Source organism: Onychostruthus taczanowskii, unplaced genomic scaffold (assembly GCF_017590055.1).
Source record: "Onychostruthus taczanowskii isolate IOZ18803 unplaced genomic scaffold, ASM1759005v1 scaffold14, whole genome shotgun sequence".
In the NCBI taxonomy this organism is placed as follows: domain Eukaryota; kingdom Metazoa; phylum Chordata; class Aves; order Passeriformes; family Passeridae; genus Onychostruthus; species Onychostruthus taczanowskii.
Window position 1 is genome coordinate 3,850,180 of NW_024498573.1, and position 21,345 is coordinate 3,871,524.

The 21,345-nt window shown below is 43.7% G+C and overlaps 1 protein-coding gene across 1 annotated transcript; it reads right to left on the minus strand.

Annotated features, from left to right (window-relative positions):
- Positions 1 to 13,188: 13,188 nt before the first annotated feature.
- Positions 13,189 to 20,980, minus strand: UBLCP1 (ubiquitin like domain containing CTD phosphatase 1). Its single transcript, XM_041397896.1, has 6 exons — positions 20,805 to 20,980; positions 19,710 to 19,747; positions 17,496 to 17,594; positions 16,939 to 17,055; positions 15,484 to 15,611; positions 13,189 to 14,210 (listed from the first exon to the last, which is right to left on the minus strand). Exons 1-6 carry the CDS (start codon positions 20,866 to 20,868, stop codon positions 14,183 to 14,185), a joined length of 474 nt encoding a protein of 157 aa, XP_041253830.1. The 5' UTR covers positions 20,869 to 20,980; the 3' UTR covers positions 13,189 to 14,182.
- Positions 20,981 to 21,345: the final 365 nt, after the last annotated feature.

Genomic DNA, 21,345 nt, shown 5'->3' on the forward strand with positions numbered 1-21,345 from the left:
GTCCTCCCTGGACCGAGCAGCAGGAGCTGAGCCACCCTGGGCCGCGGACACGGGAGCAGCCCGTCCTCCCTCTGCTGTCTCTGCTCAATAAAATAACACTCAGCACCATTCTTTGGCTGGATTCTTTCTTCCATAAGACCCAGAAAAATGCTTTGATCCAGCCATGCTGGAGCCTGATGCGTGGCTTTGCTCTCCTGTGCTGTTGCATCACCTCCTCCTGGGAAGGAAGGCGATTCCCACGGCTCCGTGGGCTGTGTCCTCCTGCCCCAACCAGCCACAGCTCCTCTGTCCCATCCTGCCTGCCAAATTGGCACATGCTGGGCAGCCAAAAACTGCTCCTGCTCGTGTGTTCCTGCCCAACTCTGCCCATCCCAGGGGGTGGGTGACAGCAGGAGCCTCGGTTCCCTTCCCAGCCTCCATAGCCGTGTTCCTTCTCTCTCTGGGGTTATTGTGGGAGGGTGATGGGAGAGCTGATGAACAGCGTGACTGCATATGCCTCATCTCCTTTGGAAAGCAGAGACAAGCAGGCTGAGGGTAGGGAATATTGCTCCATTTAAGCCTGCACCCAGAAGATGGCAGGTGGAGGCTGGTTTTAGGCAGAAGCTGCAAGGCTCTTCTTCCCAAATCAGTCTTTTCCCTTCTTTTCTCTTAGAGAACGCTTTGTCTTGAAAACTGTGAACCCACCAGCATTACTTTCCTGCTGCCAAGTGGCTTCTCATGCTAATAAAATTATATTTAGAAGAGAGCCAGATTGTATAAATTGTCAATAATTTAAAAAAGCAATTCCCTGGAGCAGAAGAGCTGTGGGCTTACTCTCCCCTTCTCTAGGATAAATTCTCTCTGAATTATACACAGACCTTGATTTTCTAGGCATACATGTTTGCATTTATTTACAATTTTTAATACACATACACTTCATTCCTTTCTTCACTTTTCACACTGCTGCCCTCTCTCTTCTTCACTCTGGCTGACAAATCCCTCTTTGTGCAAACACAAGAAAAGTAATTTTACGGTCTCTCCCCTTTCACTGTGCAAAACTCTCACAGGGAAATACTTGTGGCATCCCCTTGTTAAAACATTGGCAGTAGATCAGTGGGACAGCAGCACCTTCATGTTAAACACTTAACTTTCAAAGGGAGCTTTAGATTTATCATGAGCCTCAGGGGTCAACATCTTTTGCAAGCACCTAAAAGCTGAGCACCTAAACCTCTGGACCTTGTTTGGACAGAGCTTGAGCATTTGCCTCCCATGCCACAATCCCAGCTTTGAACTCAACTGGGGCACAATGCCTAAAAAGAGAGGCCTCAGCAAGGTGCTCAGCACACCTAATACCAGCTTCTTCTCTGGTAATCCACATAACCTAGTTCTGGGAAATGCTTTGTCATTTGGTAACTTCCCAGGCAGGCAGCCAGTGGCTGAGCTGCACAGGCAAAGCTTTGTGTTGGAGCTGGTTTGGAGCTTCTCTTGGACCTGCAGCCTTTGATCCTGATGTTTTCCCCATCCCACACTACTGGATTCTTGCAAAATCTGCCACCTCTTCTTTGAAGCAGACCAACCCTCTCTGTGGCCCAGATGTACAGCCTGGGCCCTTGTTTGGTTTTAAATTCAGATGTTATGTTACCAAACTCGACAGGACATCCAGAGTGTGGGCAGGATTGAGGGGAGCAGGAGGCACAAGTGGTCCTGAAGAACACGCTGGGAAAGTGCCTCTCCTTGCCAATCCTCCAGCTTGGAGCAGGATGACCTCCACCTCTTCTACCACAGTTGTCCTGTGATGGTCCTGTTACATTGTGTGGCACTGGAACAGAACCATGTTCAGAGGACAGGAGCAAAAAGACTCCATTTTTAGGATGGAAAATGACATTTTAATGAGAGAAGGACATTTTTAAGCCTGAGATGGCAATCAGTGCCTCCAAAATTCTCACAGCATATTGTCACTCTAGTCCTTTTAGATCTGGAAGCTGAGATAACAAGGACAGATCAGAAGAGAAGAGAAATTGCAGATGTTCACTGTTTAATAATCAACATTTACTTTGTTTTTTTTTTCAGAGAAAATAGCAAATAAAACACTTCCATACCTCACAGACCCAACTACCATCTCTTCCACCTGTGCCAGGGAAGTGGAGAGTGGGAGTAATCTGCTTTGAGGAAATGAATTCCCTCACTTGGGGACACTTCCCAAAACGTTGACCCCAAGAGAGGCCAAGAGAGGCAGAGCTCCAGCAAAACTCACTGCAGTTGTGATCCATCCTTCCAGGGAATGCTTTGCTGGTGCCAGGGGTGCTCAATCTTGGGTTTTAAAAGCTGGATTCACCTTCCCAGTGGGGCTGATGGATCCCTGAGACAGGGCAGCAGCGGCCACAGGACGCCCAGCCTGAGCCCCCACCTGTGTCTGGCTGCCCCCCAGAAACACACATCAAAACAGAAATCAAACCTTCAGCCACTGTTTTTCCTTGGTTTTCTTCTTACACCTTTGAAATTGTGTTGGGTTTGGGTTGTTTTGTTGGGTTTTTTTGTGTTTTTGTTTTGGTTGTTTTTGACAGCTTTGGAAGGTGAGTGAGTCATGATACATTTGAGATCTCTCTTAGATAACCTAAGATGAGCATCTCCACAGGTCTTCCTCTCTTGGGAGGAAGGGGCAGAGGCTGGGGTGGGAGCCACCCCTTGCAGTGGAATGAGGGCCAAGTTGTTCTCACACCTCACTCAGTGCCCTCACCAGCTAAAATAAAACCAGAATTAATTCTGTGCATGGTCCCAGTGCAAGGAAGCCGCTGCTCACAGCTGAGCACCCTCCCGTGACCAGGCCATGCCCCTGGCAAAGGGAAGGATGTTATTTCCCTCTCACAGCTTCACTCTGCTGCTGGTGCAGCTGATCCTTTATTGTGTCCAGGCTCTTGGCCCATTTAATTTGTGAGCTCAACTTCCTCCTCCTCCTCCCCAGCACAGGCACGTGGCACTGTCGCAACTCACTTGGATCCTTTGCCCTACTTTTTTCCCTTGACATTCACAGCGTTTGACAAGGCTTTTCAAGCTGCCATGGGATGATCCAAGGGTGGTGGTGCTGACTGCAGGGCTCCCACAACCCGGCTGGGGAGGAAGCTCTGGACTCGGTTATCATTCCGGTTCACCCTCTTTTCCCAAAGAGGAGCAGGCTGGATCAGCTTGGAAAGGACTTTGGTCCAGCCTCCTGCTCAGGGCAGGGTTAGTGCTGAGATCTTATCAGGTTGCTCAGGGCTTTACCCAGCTGAGAGCCCTCAAAGGTGGATGTGCAACCTCCTTGGGCTGTCTGTGCCAGGATTGGGCTGTCACTATGGTAAAGAATATATTCCTTGTGCATCCAATTTCAGCACCTTTTCTTTCAACTGTGTCATCTCCAAACCATGTACCACCATGAAGAGTCTGAATCCACCTGCTCAGGAACCTGCTTTTTTACTGGTCATTGCTGTTATATCCCCCTGAAATCTTCTTCTCACCAGGCTGGGTGACCCCACCTCCCTCTGCCTCCTCTCACTGCACAAATGCTCCAGCCCTCAACTCTCTTGAGTGATTTTTCACTTCAGTTTTCCAATGTCTGTCTTATTTTTTGGTGCAGGACCCGAAACTGAATAGTGGAGGGGATCCTGAGCCATGGGGACAGGGAGAAGGATTGTTCAAGGAGCAGGTGGGAGAGGTGTAGGAGAGTTTCAGGGCACGGGTGAGATGGGTGCAGAGCCCGACACTGAATAGTGGAAGGGATCCTGAGCCATGGGACAGGGAGAAGGATTGTTCAAGGAGCAGGTGGGAGAGGTGTAGGAGAGTTTCAGGGCACGGGTGAGATGTAGATGGTGACATTTGCAGGGAGCAGCAGGAGGGTGTCAGAGTGCATTGGGTCCCTCATGGATTAGAGAACAGCTGAGTCTGCCCTGGGGTGAAAGGGCTGCCAGATGTTGGGAATCAGCCAACAGCTCCCTCCATCCCTATCACAGCTGAAGGGCTTAGATAGGAGCCCAGGGGAGGGATTTGTCTGTTTGCATGGACTACAGAGGAAAGAGAAGGTGAGGAGTTTGCTTAGTGGTGTGAGTGTTGGTGTTTGTTTTTTGGGAGCTGGTGGGGGTTTTGTGGGTTTGTTGCCTGCTTTTGTGGGTGGGTTGTTTGTGGGTTTTCCCGCCCTGAAATAAACATTGTAGTTTAAGAGCTTCTTACAGGAGCAGCTGCAGTAATTGTGCGTGGTGTAGGTGTCCTATAAGGCAGCTCCAAAAATGCTGGAGAAAGCTTTGAAAATGTGGAAGACAAGGATTACCCCAATACAGAAAGGAAGAATGGGGGAGGAATAAGATTTTACCTCTGTAGAAATGCAGGTGTCACAGGAAGAGCTGCTTGTCTCAAACCTCCAAAGGAGGTGGTACTTCAAGCACATCTTTGCCTTTGTCACCCATGGGGCAATGAGGGACAAAGACTTCAAGAAGAAGGTAATTTCCTCAGGATTCTGGAGATAGCAGGGCTTTGGCACAGCTTCAATCAGGAGTTGAAGGATAAGGTCAAATCTGAGCTTCTGCAGGGGCTGAGGGATGCCCTTCACCCTTTGAAGCTAAAATTGCTCAATTAATTGTGAGTGAACAGAAGTGTTGCTGTCATGGCAGGGGGTGGCTCTGATGCTTCCGGCCTTCCCAAGGAATGTTGTGTCTTTCTTTAGCAGGGCGATTTTGGGGAGCCACCTGTGATAAAGCCATCACTGCCTGGGAGCCGATGTAAACACATCCTCCGCTTCCAGACATGCCCTAAATCCTATGAACAGTTGCACCAGGCCAGCGGGGGCTCTGATTTTGTCTGATTGTGGTGGTGACCCATTAGAAAGGAGCCAGGGGAGGCTGCAGCAGGTCACCGGCGCCCTCCCCTGTCCCCCAGGATGCGCCGTTCCCGGGCATTGGGCTCCCTCTGGTGACCGCCGGGAACGGGCTCTGGTCCTGCTGGAGAGGCTCCTTTTGGAGAGGAGCCCAAAAGCCCGACCTTTAGGAGAAGGTCAGCCCTGTGAAAATGAGCAAAATGAAATTTTAGGGGTCCTAGGGCTCTGCTCGGGCAGGATCCATCACCTCCCATCAAGAAGCTCAGGCACAGAGCGCAGTCTCCTTCTTGTACGGGGTATAAGGGAATGACTTCCTTGGCCTGAGAGTACTCAGTCCTCCCTCTTCCCACAGGGCATGGCTCACCTCTCCTGCAGACCCCGGAGGATGAAGTTTGGGGACAGAAAAGTGCAGCTGGGGTGAGTTGGTTTCATATCTCTGTGATTTGGGGAACACTTTTTGGTTACTTTGCCAGGTACAAATATTGAGATTTAGCATCAGTGCTGGGACGCTGAGCTTGACACTTTTGCTGCACTTTTCACTGAGCTCATCTGAGGCTTGGACTCAGCCTCTGGGAAGGATTTCTCCCAAAAGAAAGGAGACACAGCCAGTGCCTGCTCCTGGATCCACCAGCTGTGGGACAGCACAGCCGCAGCATCCCTGGGACCCCTGCACCCCAATGGGGTCTCAGGGGCCCTTCTGCTGCTGCGGGTGGGCTGCTGTTCCCTGCCGAGCCTCGGTGGCATTTCCAGGTCCTGCTAATCCCTTGGAATGGTCCAGGCCCGGGCAGGGTGCAGTACTGCCAGTGGACACTGGATGCTGCCACAGACCGGGTGCTTTTATCTCTTCAGCATCGCTCTGGCACTAGGCTGTGATCCCTGCAATGTTGGTTTTGAGGTTGTGGGGTTTTTTTTTTTGTTGTTGTTTTGTTTTTGTTTTTGGGGTTTTTTTGTTTGTTTTATTTTTTTTTCCTTGTAAAGCCCCAGCTCCTGGGCTGTGGTGATTAGGTGAGACCTAAACTTCTACCTCCCGAAATAGATCTATATTTCTATCTGTGTTTATATAGTTAAAGCTGAAATAGACATGTATTTGTATAAGCATTTATATAGTTTAAGCTGAAATAGATATATGTTTGTATAACTGTTTATATAGTTTAAGCCCTTCTAATTTGAGGTCAAATGATGATTCAAGATGTAGGCTGAGAAAACTCGGTGACAGAAAAGCAAACTTGTTTGAAAAGTCAGCATGATGATGTATGGGAGGGAGCAAACAGTTCCAGTGGACTAAACCCCAGTCGGATCAGACCTGGGACATGTCCTGCAAATGTTGCCCTGGAGTCTGGCAGATGTCAGATATTAGGACAGCTCTGTGATCCTCCCTGCCAAGCTCAGATAAAAGCCCTTATTTCTGCTTTCACAGGGCTCTTCTCCTTTAGCTGCTCAGTTGTGCCAGGGTGTGCTGGTCAAACACTCAGCTTTGACCCGCCAAACCTCACCTCCCCTCCAAAGCAGCTCCAAGCTACTGAGACAGGAGGGAGGACAAGGTGTAATTACAGATGAGCCTCAACCCCTGCCCTCAGCAGATGGATAGTCCTTGGCTGATGGTGCTTTGCTCGTGAGAATGAAGTGAAAATGAAAAGCACTTGAGCATCCTGGCCGTGCCATGGCTTTGTTGCTCTGCATGCTGCCAAGGTGATGGAGATACCAGAGCCACGCTTTGCCTGTAGGGATTTGTGTTTAAAATGAGAGAAAGTGCAGTTTAGGGACTGGTAAGGGGTCAGTGAGAGGGTGTCTGGGATAAAGGAGAAGGCTTATGGTAAAGCTGTGCCAGCAAGGAGCAAAGCTGGGCTCTTGGGGCACTGGGAGGCTCTTGGAGGGTGTCTGGGGTAAAGGAGAAGCCTTATGGTAAAGCTGTGCCACAAGGAGCAAAGCTGGGCTCTTGGGGCACTGGGAGGCTCTTTGTGCCCTCAGGGGCACTGCTGACCCCAAAGGGGCTTCTTGAATTTTCTGCGATGTGGGTTGGCCACGGTGAGGGCACTCCACACTGAGCCTGGGCATCAGAATGAGCAAAAACTTTCCTTAAGATCAGTCTGAGTGGTTCTGTGTCTGCAGCTGTTCTCCAGCAATAGAAGGTCCCTGACAGCAGGCACTGGATGGAAGCAGAGGAGGGGAGCTGGGTGTCCAGGGCACTCTGCTGTGGGACTGGCTGTGGGTGTGGAGCTCTCAGCCTGGCCAGGGGCTGGGGGAAGGCAGCACCTGCAGATTCCCCTCCAGCCTTGCCCTGTTGCTTTTGGGGCACACCTGCGCTGCCTGGAAAAAACCCTGTTGTACCCCCTCTTCATTGTGACTTAGGGGAGCAGCACTGATGCAGGGCTTGAGGAATGGTTTGGGTGAGCACACCTCCTGCCAGGTCCCTGTAGGGCTGCAGAGATTTTGGCAGTGGCAGCAGGAGCACCCTGCCAAGCTGTCCCTGCCAGGTGAGACCAGGTCACTCCGTGCTGTCTCCTGCCCCTGTGAAGCTGTCAACTCCTAATTGGTTCTGGCAGGAGCTTCAGCTGAAAAGCTCCTGTCTGGTTTCCTTCCAGACTTTAGAACAGTGCTTGTCCCATGCCTGTCCCAAAGCTTCTGCTCACCCTTCTGGAAAGGGAATGCAGGAGGGGGTGTAAAATTAATCTGATTCTTGTGAGAGATGGACCAGTGCTGAAAACTCTGTCCTTGAGTCTCCATCTGCCCTCCTTACTGCCTGAATAGTCTGACAACTTAGTAATTGTTGTTACTGCTCTCTGGCCTGATTCACGTTTCTTTGGAGAAAATACTGTGACTTCCTTTCCTTCCCCAGTTTCTGGAATTGTGCCCTGTACTTGACTGAGTCAGTGGATCTGTCATTACCTGTGGTGCCTACATTTCCATTAAGGGATTTTATATGTTAATCTCACAAGATTTAGTGCTCATTTTGGGGTTTTCATCTTGCTGGCTGCCCATAACCTCTTAGTGTGAAGTGCTGGGTTAACTGCAGGGCCAGCAGAGATGCAGGCAGGCATTTCTCCCTAATTCATCCTTTTCCTTGATCCCAGCACCTAGCTGAGGCTCCTGGACCAGCAGGGAGCTGTGGGGATCTCAGCACACCTTTCCAAGCATCAGAGGGCAATGAATATCTCTGCATCAGTGATCTGAGTTTAAATAGACACCTATTTTGTAGCATCTCTCAGTTTAAAACCAGGTGAACTGTCATAAACTTGGTCAGGGATTGTTGGGCTGAGTGAAGGACAAGCTATGAATTCATTTATCAGTGACAGCAGTGGCATCTCAGCTCCATAAAACTGAATGTTATGTGATTTACTACTTGCTGAACTATGTCTACCCAAGAGGAAATGCACATACAAAACACAATATTTTGATCCTGTTTAAAGAAGTCAGAAATTTAAATTATTTACCTGCTTTCTTCCAGTAGCAGCTACTCACTAAATCCAAACCAAAATAGCTTAACAGCTTCTGAATGTGTTTATCTCAGCTAATTTACTATTTGTGGGGGTGGAGATATTGCCTAGGTGTAATTACAAACCCTCTGTATCTGAAGCTAAGAATTTCCTTCAAGTGGTAGACACAAATAATTTTGGTTTTAATTTAGTACCATTTATTATGGAAAAAGACTTTGCAACATACCTGTTCTGTCTAGTAACATCTGTAAGGGATTAATCAGATTAAAAAAAATCCCACATCACTTTATCATTTTCATCTCTGAGGCAGTTTAATGCACTTAACTTTTCCAAAAATGTGCTCATTTTGGTCCTGATTCAAGAAATATCCATCATTAGGACAGCAGAGGGACCCAAAAGTGCATCAGTTGCAGTTTAAGTGTCTGCTTGAAATTCTGCTCATGTTCCTCCACTAAACTGATGCAGCTTTCACTGCTCACAAATGTCACACGCACCCCTGTATGTCATGAAATGTGAATAGAATATAGAAAATTGGATAAACAATCGTAAGTTTTGCCAAGTACAATTCTAGAGCCACCTCACCTTGCCCTAGGAACCAGGGTGCCTTAGAAAGTTTTACTAGAATTTGTTACATTTACAATATTCTTACTGGGTCACCATTAGTTTTTTGAGTATGACTCAAACTGGGGGGGAAACACCTGAGGGGTAAATTTGGGTGTTCACCAGTGGAGCTCTTGGCTTGAAGCTCATCCATCATGCACAAAGCTCCTCCAGCCCCTGAGTCATTCCCATGCCACAGCTCAGTGCCTGCCATGGAGCTGGAGCCCACTGGGCCAATGAAACAGAGATGCAAAGATACAACACACCCACTCCAAGGAACTTTTAAGAAGTGAGGGGAAAAAATGATAGAGCATTGGAAAAAAACAAAGCTGGGAAGGAGGGTTTTACCCACAGTTTTACTACAAGAACATGCTCAGAAGCAGAACTGTTGAACGAGCTCAGCACTGACACCCATTTTTTTTATCCATCTGTGAATATTTTCCTCCAATGTGAAACAATTTAAGCAAATTTATTGACCAGGCTGTGAACCATCATTCATGCCCAGCTGTCTGGCCCTCACTCTGTGCTCTGGGAGGAATGTGACAGATCCAGCTCAAAATCCAGGGGTTGATCTTGCAGCAAGTAGAACAGGCTGGAGAGGAAAAGCCCAATCAGATCTGGAGGTTGGGAGAATTGACTCAGGAATTTACAGTAAACTCTGAGTCCTTTGATGCCCTGGTCCTGAGTTTGACCTGCTTTCCTCTCAGGAGCAGCACAAATTGTGAAGAACAAGGCTGCCACTGTTGAATACCAAATGCTTTAACACCACAGATATTTAGCACTAAAAATCTGATGCAATCTTAGTGTTTCAAAACACCAAGGTCAAACTCTTCTGGGGTGTTGCAGGGAGAGGAGGGGACATCACTGAGCAGCAGTGACCATGCAGGCTCTGCTCCAGGTCGCCCATCCACACAGGAGCTGCAGCCAAACCTGGCCCCTGCTGTGATAAATGATAAAAGCTGCTCTTTTCTGATACATAAACACCTTGACAAATAGTGGGGTGTGAGCAGAGTGGGTGTGCAATCCCAACAAGGCAGTTTAAAGGAATGAAAAAGCAATGCAACAAAAACTTTCAGGGGGTGTTAATGATGCACTTTTTACTGTGCCCAGCACCCCAGTGCAGTGCTCTGAGCATTATGCAATTTGAGAACAATCTCCCTTTGACTCGTACCCATTCTCAACAGAAAATAAATTGGTGGGAAAACCATTTGCCAGGAGAGACACAGAAATTAATGGCATGGCATTGTATGTGACTGTGTGTGGCAAGGACACAGGCCAAGCTCGGCACGGACTCCTGAGAGCTAAATGAGCATCCAAGTGCCCAAAGCAGCATCAAAGGGATCTCCAGAGAAGAGCAAACTTCCTAAATAAGCATAAATAATGAAGCTCAGGGCTCCATGAGGAAGCTCATCAGTATATAAATAGTTCATTTTGAAGTTCTCTATTATAAAACACTATCAGAAAAGGGCTGATGCATGAATGAGATTGAGGCCCTGAGTGATTATCAGTGATCCAAAGGATAATGGGGGATGATAGAGATGGGCTGGGAAATGCATGTCTAAAGTGGTGTGGGGCAGCAGATAAAGCCAGGGCAGTCAAACTCAGCACTGTGAGCCCTCAGAGCTGTTTTTCAGCATTTTTAGGAAAACCTAACCATAGCTGTTCCCCTGCCATCACGAGGCAGTTCTTGCTGAATCTTTGGGGCTGCTCTATCTAAAGCATGTCCTTGCAGAGCCCATTCAAAGCAGAGGTATCAGCACCAGCCCTGCTAACAAGATATTGCCAATATTGCTCACACAGGAAAGTTGTAACGCCTGCAAGATGTCCCTTGTCTTCTCCAGGATAGAGCAGCATTTTTATCATCTACCGCTGTTATTCTCTTCCTCAGCATTTTATATTCACTGAAATTGTTCTCTGTGAATCCCCCTCAGCCAAAGCACTTCACCAGGCACCCTTTGTTGTGTGCAGCAGTTGCTAATATCCACCAGTACCTGCCACAACTGCTGTGGGACAACAGCGAAATGTGCAAGGATTCTGCCTCTTCATCCAGCATTTCTTGTTTTAAGCAGCTTTAATGAATCAGGAGAACTGTGTGCTTTTCTTTACCCTCTGAAATACAGTTTTTACCTGGCCTTTGTCTAATTGGGAGCAAGTATTCAGCACTTCTCATATCAGCCTGAAATACATCTGAACAGACAGAGCGGAAAATTGTCTTAAACCCTTTGGCATCCACTTGCTGTCAGTTGAATGTCAAGTCAGGAATAAAAATTGGCAACTATCTGTAGATTTCACAGTCATGCAGCAGGATTTGTGGGGCTGAATTTGCAGTTCAGTTGTCATTCCATGCACCTCCAGTGATGAGCATTCATGCCACAGCGAGGCATTGGAGTTGTCAGATATCCAGGGCTTACTGAAATAACTTCATTTTGAAATGGACTGTCTCCTCTGGTCTGAATAATCAGACAGAACAACATACAAAATGTTTGACGTGTACTGGGAGCCTCAGACAGTCTCTGACACATGAAAATATTTGGAATAGTTCAGACTCCATTTAATGCTTCTCCAGAGTTTTGCAGAACGGTAAATTATGAGCTCTGTAATTAAGTTGTACGCTCCCTCTCTTTAATTATACTTTAATACTGTTTCTTTTAATAGAGATAGTGAAAGCCATTAATCAAATACTTCTCAGGCACCTCAATATCATCTAAAAGGAAAGTAAATGTTAGCAGGGAATAAACCTTTAAACTTTGCTGTCCATAGTTATTCTCCAGGCTTAACTACATTTTGGAAATACAAGTAGGTCAATTCTGCCTTCCCTATTGGAGAAACAAAAAATCAGCACAGGTGTTTCCCTCTGCATTTATGAGCAATAAATACATTGTTGTGGGGCTAAACTACCCATTTATCCTTGCAGTTACTGTGGAGTTTGGCACAGCCACATTTTGGGTATAGCCCAGAGCAGCCCTGCAGTGCAGGCAGGAGCTGCTCTGTGTGACCCACTCCCATCTCCTGAGAACCTCCAATTCTTTTATTGCAGGTATTAGCCCTTCCTATTCTCTTTAGTGCTATTCCCTTCAGCTTCTGCCTGTGGACTATTCTATGAAGGTGCTGAACTCTTTTCTGAACCTGCTGATGCCACCTGCCTCCACAACCAACCATGGCAACAAAATCCAGATTTATTCCTGCTGCTTTCACCATTCTAACCCACTCTCCCATCAGTGCCCCCTGATTCTTGTAGTCATTTGAACATCAGGCTTGTGCTTGCCTTATCCACAGCTTCACGATTTTAAAAATCTCAGCCAAGTAAATCCCAGCAGCATTTTTAGAAGATAACCAAATCAAACAGCAAAACTAGTCTTCAAACAGAAAATATGGTAAGGGAAATAATATTAGTCATAAAAGACATAACAACTTGCCAGCAGGAGCTCTGTGTTACCATCACTTTGAGATCACACTTGCATGTTCCAGCTCAGCTTATAAAATATTTGGAAGGGGAGTGCACATCACCTTCAGATCAGTGAATGCTCTCAAATTCTGGGACAAAATCCCCATGTCACTGAAATAAAGTCAAGATTGTTTTTTTAAAGTTTCCTTGTATAAAGCAAAAGAAATGAGTTGCTCATTCCCTGTAACCTGTTTGTAGGCCAACTTTGAGGAAAAAAAATAGAGGCACATGTTTAAATACATTCCCTTGGTTTGGATTTCTCTCTCTGCCCAGCACAAACTCAACAGCTGATTTAATTGCAATGCCTTGACTTCTTTCCACTGTTCAAAGTCAAAGGAATTCCAGTGCACCACACACCAGTCCCACATTCCATGATCTCTGCTGCTGCAGCTTTTCCAGGAAAGGATCACTGTTGTAAGCTCAGGGATTCTCCCTGTGCTGTCTGTACAGGGGTCAGGCAGCTCCTTGATCAGAAATCAGCTCTAGGAGACAAAACTGCAGCTCTTCACCCTCCATGCTTACCTAAAGCACCACTTTTATGCATCAGGTTTCTGGTTTGCTCTGTCAAAGGCAGCTGGGGTTGGCACTAAAGCACACAGAGCCCTGAACAAGGAGCTGGATGTTTTCTGACAGGTCCCTGAGCCGGAGCCTCGCGTGCTCAGCCCAGCAGCTCATTTGTGCCTGCTGTCCTGACAGCCTGACATGTGCTGTCAGGGCTCCTTTCCTGGCCAGCCTGGTGCTGCACCACTTCCCTAATCCACAGAGGCACATACCAGGTTCTTGTTCACCTCCTGATGCAAACCCAGTGTCTCTGATCCCCCTCAAATTATTATTGATGGTTCCTCTGTTAGGCAAGCTAAATACTGAAGGCAGCACAGGACACAAAGTATGAAAAAAGGTATTTATTATTTACACAACTGCTATAGTTCCTTAAGAACAATATATACCATTTTTTATTTGAAAGGGTCAGTCTTCTTTCAAATCCATGAACTGCATAATGCACAAGTGTTGGAAATGCCAAACAGCAGTCACATCACACTTCTATAGTGCAGGCATAAGCAGCGCAAGTAAATGATATTTTAAGAACAGTATGGCTGAATATTGTATTTAAACACAGTGTTTGCACTTTGACAAGATTTAGCTAGAAGAGAACAAGGGTTTTGTTCATGCTTTGTTAGGAATGTGACTTTCCCATCTGAGGTTTAAACCCTTTATCTGAGATATGGGGATTTTTCAGGCAGACTGCTTTTTACTGGTCAAATAACAGTGGGTTTCTCTCCCTCAAACTTCAATCTTTTGTTTTCCAGTAAACACTGCTTTATAGTACAAGTTCACACACTGGGGTAAACTGGCCACAGAGTTGGTACTTTCCCATCTTACTGTCTTGCACAGAGAAACACTGACATACTAATACATACCAAACTTAGACAACTTGTAATTTATAGACTTAAATACTGGAATGGGAGAGGGAGACTGTTTCTAAAGATGGAGGGAATAGAGGACTTATACAATTCACACACTGCCAAGGTTGGCTTTTTAATCAACATTTTTGGTCTAAATATTTTTTTTTCTAGTCTCAGAATGGTTTTGGTCTTTGATGGTTATGGTTATACTTCAGCAGCAAAGGAGAGGAAAGTATTTTGAGAAGTAACACCAGAACTGAATGCAAGAAAAAGCAACTGACTTGTTTCTCCCACTTTGAGCTTATTGCTGTGATCTTTTAAAAAACCCACAACCAACCAGCTGGAAGACCAAGTTTAGCAGTCGTTCTGGCATTGGGTCCAGTGTCCAGCACTATTATACTCTAGCACAAAAGCAAGGAAAAGTCCAATGATCTTAGTGATGTTCCCTTCAATTCAGTGCCACACAGTTTTATTATTGTTATTGTCCTTGCTTCTTTGAAAGATACCTGAAAGAAACAAAAGTAGAGTTTTTCACCAAGTAAGAGGTGGCCACAAATATACCTGAGATCTTAAGATCAAAGTATGACTCTGCTTTCTTTTCTCACCAACAATCCTCCTACTGATAACCAAAAAATTAGAAATGCAATCAATACCACTTATGATTTTTATTTAATTTCAACATCTTTCAATTCCAAGATAGGTTATCTTGCGGTAATTCAAAGTCATGTTTTAGTTAGACTCTATCAGGCTTTTTAAACAAAAGGGAGGAAGGAAATGGAAACCTGTTTCATTCTAAGAGGATGGAAAATTACATCAGTTGGAGAAGTGGCTTTTATATCCTTTAAGATGAAAAGGCCCATTAGTAATGGCACTCCTTCAAATAAATTCAGGACTTTAATGGACTGATGCAGCATAACCTGAAAAGAACAGCCCTCCAGCAGCTTCTCTGGAGTCTGAGTGACTCCGAACTGCTTGTGTTCTGATCTCACACCTCTCTTAGCACCAGAGCTGGAGCAATCTGCCTGTGTGATGTGAAAAGGCTTTGCAAATACTCTAGGAGAAAGAATCAAACCAATTTCACTGACAGTGTGAAATATCCAGTGAATTTCACTGCTTTTAAGGTTTAACATTTCACTTTCTGTTCTATTCAGAAAAGAAAATTTGTATCAAGCCTGTAATGCTCCATTTTTTAAACACCAAAGGAGTGGTTTTTCAACAGCTTTTCTTCACATGCATTGAAACCTCTGGCTGTTGCATAAAACTAAGGATAATTTTGCTGAAGCCTTTCAGTTAATCACTTTCTAGCAAGAATTAGGATGCTAAGTGGTGCCCTGAGCACTTGGAAAACTGTTTGTAAGACAGTTACTTGGAGCTGTTGAATCCTGCAATACCACCCAACCTGGATGTGCCTAAGAACTACACTAACACAACAAAGCTTTCAAGGCTGGAAAAGTTGCCTTAAAGGATTTGGGATCTGAACCCACAATCTAACTTTGCTGGGGTGGAAAGAAAGAGATTTCCAGGGACCATGTTCCTTCAAAATTCTTTTCCTTTTAGGATGCATAATTGCATAATTGGCAGTGCTGAGTACTGGAGAAGTAGGAAAACACAGATGCATTCTGTCAAAATCTTGTCATTTTAGGGAAGCTGACCCAACACTAGAGCCCTATTAAAATTCTCCTCAAACTAAAGGACCTTTATAACTGTAAGTTACAAAGTTCATCAGTTCCATGTAGGGTCAGGGACAAAAGGAAGCAAGAATTTTGCCTTTTTTCTTACCTTTCCCAATGTTTGTGATTCAGCTCCAAAAAGTCATCTAATTTTGCTATTTCTTTGAGGTATTGGGTGAGCTTTAGAAGCTCCTTGTCTTTATCCCGATTTAAATGTGCTTTCATAAAAGGCCTTATCTGTACAAAAGAAAGAAACTGGGTATAACCATTTGCTCACAGAAAGAAAAAAGCTTTAGATTATCTATCATTTACCATCTGACTAAAATATATTTTCAGTACTATGACAAGTTATAACTTTTCACAGGTAAGAAGAAAAAAAACCTTCTCCAGTAGTGGTCAGATCCAATTTGTCCTGTTCATGCAAACTAGACTGAGGGGGTTTTACCTTGCACCAACCAGAAAAAAATTCTTTTCTCTTGCACTTCTTCAAGCCTTTCCCCCCCCACCACAGACAGACTGATAAAATGATCAGGAATGGACTGCCACATTTTCTAATTGATTTCCCAGAGCTTTTTGCAGGAGGGGTTTTCAGCTCAGCGTTCTGTGTGGTATCATTTGAACCAGATGCTTTTTTTCAGCAAAAAGCCCTTGACTACAACCAGAGCTGCTGTGAAAAGAGGTATCAGAAGTAAAGCTTGGAATACATTACACCTGGGCCTTGTTTTAGTGATTCAGTGCTCTTGTCTGCAGCTGTTAACAATACTTTGACAAACATTTTTCCAGTCTGAGCTAGAGGGACCTCTCTGGATAATCCCCTCCCAGCAATATCTTTGCTATTCCTGATTCTCCTTCCAGTTAAGATAATCTTGCTAGATCTCATCAACTGCTCTCCTCTTCACATCATGGATACTTTCGAAGAGATACCATCTTGAACTTCTGCATTTGAAAACACCTTTTTCTTTTTTCGAGAGATTGATGCGAGTTCTTTTAGTACAACACTGTTCTACCATCACATGTATGTAGAAATTTAAGCTGCATTCTTATTCGGAACCAGCAGTAATAACAGAGCACACACTGGTTGGCAGTTGTATAAAATGAAATATTTGCTGTTCTATAGTCAAAATGGCTCAAGGTACTAATTATTTCTCGTATAGAATACTTGTGATTATCCTGTCATGCTATCATGAAGTACAGCCATTTGTTGTTTGACTTATTTTTGAATATGACCACTATGGAGATTGAACATCACATTTTCAATGGTGCCTGTCAGCAATGCCCAGGCTGATTACAGCTTGCAGGTGTAACTCAGGCAGAAATAACAATTTCATTGATTTTGGTAATCTCTTAAACACTCACTTAATAGTGACACGACGTTTATTTAATACTACTATTAAGGAAATACTAAACCAGACAAATGGCACTGTGAATTAAAAGGTTTAATAAAACATGCATTTTTGCAAGTTAAGAATAGTCTTTCTTTATGCTACAGCAAAGAAGTAGGAGAAAGTACTACTTGAAGTATCAAGAAAAAGTAGCAGTAAATGAAAATTCCAGTTTCCATTACCTTGAGTCCGTTCTGTGGGTTCATCAGGAAGTTTCGGCCAATATCATCAAACATAATAGTATTTTTTTTGCTGTAATATTCTGAAAACTTTCCCCAGATAACACCAAGAGGCTTCACCTGCAAACACAACACAATACAAGGTACCTGAGGTAAATGAGATCACGTGCAGGAGATGAAAATGCCATCTATAGGAACCTGAGTCCTAACCTGAATGAACACTTGTATTCTTTTGCTTTACCATTAGCAGGTAGTTTGGCTTTAACAAAGGAAGATGTGAAATAATGTAACATAAATACCCCCCACACTAAGGAAAACCTTTCTGTTGGCACTAACTTTTCTTGCAACAGTTACCTACTGTTTGATTTGAAAGCTGTGACTTCTAAAGATACCACTAAAAACATTAATAGACCTTCAGTAGAAAAAATCTGTGCTTCCAAGATTCTTGCAGTTTTATTGCATGAAAACCCTCAAACAACTTTTCTTGTTGAGTATTTTAAAGGGGTGTGATAAGATGCCAGTGAATGTAGAAAAAGATTAGGAGAAAAATTGGTACTTACATCTATGAGTCCTCTCCGAGGAGTGTGCACTGTTATCATGGCAGCACTGTCCAGCATGAAAGTGATCTTGTAGTTTGCATTGGTACTCACCCCAAGCTCCTGCATCACAAAGATTTATGATTAAAGCTTCTAATTATGACAGTTTTATGCTCAACAACTGGAACCACAATTATAGTACATTGTTTGTCACGGGGTGAGCTGTGGAGGTTTACCAGAGACAAACTAAAAATAGATACCTGGGGAAATGTGCATTTGTTACATAATGAGGATCATAAAAGTGCACACAGGGATTTATTTTTAGTGTTTAATATCAGGAACTTAACAGCTGATGCTGGCAGAAAATCAAAGCAACTTTGCAGAGAAGGCAAAATACAGAGAGGTTTTGCTCATACCTTCATGCACAACCTCTCACAAGTTCTCCACACCTCAACTTAACTTTACAATTGTGTTCTGGCTGCTCTTTGTTCCTCACAGTGATCTGCACAAATCACAGCCTAATCCAAGATGAAATACTCAGAAACATCTCTCTGTCACTGTTCCCTCCTGCACATGTCCAAGATAACCAATATAAGTGTCAACTTGCACTTTTAAGATTTGGTAACTCCTGAAATACTCTAAGTAAAATAACCTTTTTAGAAATAAAAAACTTAAGACTAGATAAGGGAGCATCATTTCCATTTCAGATCCTTTCCAAAGCTGAAAAGTACCAGTAAAATCTGCTGACTTGGTACAACACAGATATTGCTGACAATTTCTGGTGTGTGAAACAGCAGCAATATGCAAATCTGAGTAACAGTGAGAAAATACCCACTGCAGCAGCTCTCTTGCAACCATCCAGCCACACTTACCTGATTTGCTTTTATTTAAAAAAGCAGTCTTGCAAATGAAATGCTCTTCCTACCTGGGTCAGTATCCTGTTACACTGACAGAACCAGCTGTTCAAGAATGTTTGAATTTCAGGCATAAAAGGGTGGTAACTGAGAGATTAAATCTGCTTGTCTGATACTCTCTTCTTTTAAATGCTGTTCCTGCTTTGTACTTGAAACCAGAAACTTTAATGCCAGCTATTTCTGAAATCACAGCTCCCTGACCAAAAGTGAAACCCTGGGAGGGAATCACCCCTGGTGCCATCAGTTTAAGGAGAAACAGAAAGTGGCATCTAGTGGCAGGAATCTCAATGGATCAGGGTCCAGGAGGAGGGATGGAAAAGCAACCTGGAAATGCAGAAAGATGACCAGTGCAGGGGGAAAAGCCCAGTTTTGAACAAAAACCCTTGGTTTTCCACAAGATTGAGTCCTAGCTCTGCTGTGACAACACAATATAAATATGTGACACTGCCACAAGAATGCAATGCTTGCAAGGCTCAGCACTGATTTTACTTGCACTAACTCCACTTCATAGTTCTGACTAAAGATTCTCATTTCTAAGAGGCATTTTTGTTCAGAAAAAATTGTAGCAATTAATTATTTTGAGAAAGAGAACACTGGAAAAATGTGTTTTGCTCTGTGAAAACCTGAAAAAATAGTGCATAATAAAAGCTTAAATTTGGAACGGTTTTTCCTGGAATGGAAATAACTTTTGATTTATAAACACAAAAAACCCCTAACCCACCAACCAAATACACAGCAATTCTTAGTAAGCTCATTAGATTTAAAGCTGACTGCAAATATGTTTACCACGAGGTCAGCTGTTCAAAACTGGCTTCCTGCCTGATTCCAGCAGGGAAGAAACCAGAAAGTGAAAGAGCTCTTATGGGATGTTTAATAAGGCAGAGGAAGCAACAGAACCCCCAGCTGCAAGAGGTAAAGATAAATATGAGAAGAGTTTCCTCTTGCTAACCTACTCCAGCATGTCACATCTGTCTGTTCCTTTAAAAAAATCACATTTCAAGACTGGAGCTCTATAATTAGAGGTAAGATGAAAGCAACTGTGCAGGGCTGCGTGACAAATCCATGTTTCAGCAGGTACTGACTTGTGTTTAGTTCTGCTAAATTTAGCACCTACTGCTGATAGTTTGTGTGGAATTCTAAAATTAGATTTAATCTAGTTTTGTGATAAAGATCATTTCAAGTGACTGTGGAAATTGAAACAACTCAGCTATGATTCATACAACCTTCCCTGTTTCTAACCTGCTCTACAACGCTGAGCATGAGCACAACTGCATGAAGGTTTACCCAGACCAGAAACAAATCACATGTTTTCAGAACAACTTACTTTCATTTTGGCTTCAATCCACTTCATATTAGTAGCAGCTGAAACGAAAGGGAAAAAACAGAAAGAATACTTTATCAAAATAAGTCATTGGCAGGCAAAAAAAAAAAAAAAAAAAAAAAAAAAAACCCAGGAAATTTTTTCATTTAAATATCAACTTTATCAAAATAAGTAATTGGCAGGCAAAAAAAAACCAAAAAACAAAAAAACGCTAGGAACTTGTTCACTTAATATGTCAATTTTTTACACAAAATTTAATTTTAGAAAGAGCCACCTTTGCTGCAGCTTTTAGGGCCTTAAAGAAAGTCTTCCTTCATGGAAGTCTATTTTTATTTGGAAAAGCTTACTTTTCAAATGAACAACTAGATGAATCACTGCAAATATTTAAACCATTTTCTAGGTCAGCTGTTACTGAACCACTGTCTGTATGACCATGGATACACCTGGCTTGAGGAACCCCACTGCCTGTGCAGGATTTCCTCCTGGAAACAATGATAGGAATACATAAAATCTGGAAAGGACAAAGTGTCAACATTGCTTTCTGATTGAAGAATATGGAGAAACATTGTTCAAGATTATGAAAATAGAATTTTGTTATGGTTTGAATTTTAATATGGTTTGAACCCTGCATTGGCTAAAGTCTGCTCTCCAGCTGTTGGACAGGAATTGAACAAGAATGCAAAGGCAAAGGATCAACCAAGCACCCCTGCAGACAGGAGAGTTTGGGTCATTAGGCAATTCACTATGTGCTGTCTGCATTGAGATTATTTGTAAAATCACTATCAAACAGTGTTCTAATTTTGATTATACAGCTCTGTTCCAAGCACTTCTTTGTACAAAGAAACACTCAGTGAAGTGATGCTGAGCTTTATCCTGTGACTAGACCCATTCCTGTGAGCAGTATGTGGGGCTTTTCACATAAGAATTGGTATTTTTCTAAAATATCTCTAATAATTGTGCAAATTACAGCCAAATGTTTCTGTATCATTTTACATCTTGTGACTCACACTAAAAAGCAATATAAAAGCCTCCCACCTGGAGTCTCTGCTCTGGATGACAATTTACAATAAATTCTTAGGCATAGAGTATAATACTTACACCAAATTACAATGTCATAGTCCTCATATGCAGAAGTCAGGAATTCATGAAGGTATGGCCTCATCAGCTCTACCCCAGTTTCAGCACATGACCTGTGGTCTAAACAGAATATAACAGCTAAGCAATTCAGTATTAAAGTATTAGATATTAAAGTTCAGTCTGATTTTCCTTTCTATCCACAGACTCAAAGAGTTTCATGAGGGGAGCACTGAAGCACTTTAAGGTCATGAATGATTTGATATCAAACTCCCATTCCCATTTCAAAGGTGGAAGGACAAAGCAGAGGGAATATTTACCTGTTGGTCTCACAACTACTTGAGGGCTTAGCAATAATTAAATCAAGAGGTCTCTGAGTATGAATATCTTTGAAGAGCCAGGGAAAATCATCTGTGCACTTAGCAAATTGGTAACTAGCCAGATAGGAAGCAGATTCTTTCAAGCCTAGTGCAGTTAATTGTGTGAACATATACTTCAAAGGTGGAAAGACAAAGCAGAGGGAATATTTACCTGTTGGTCTCACAACTACTTGAGGGCTTAGCAA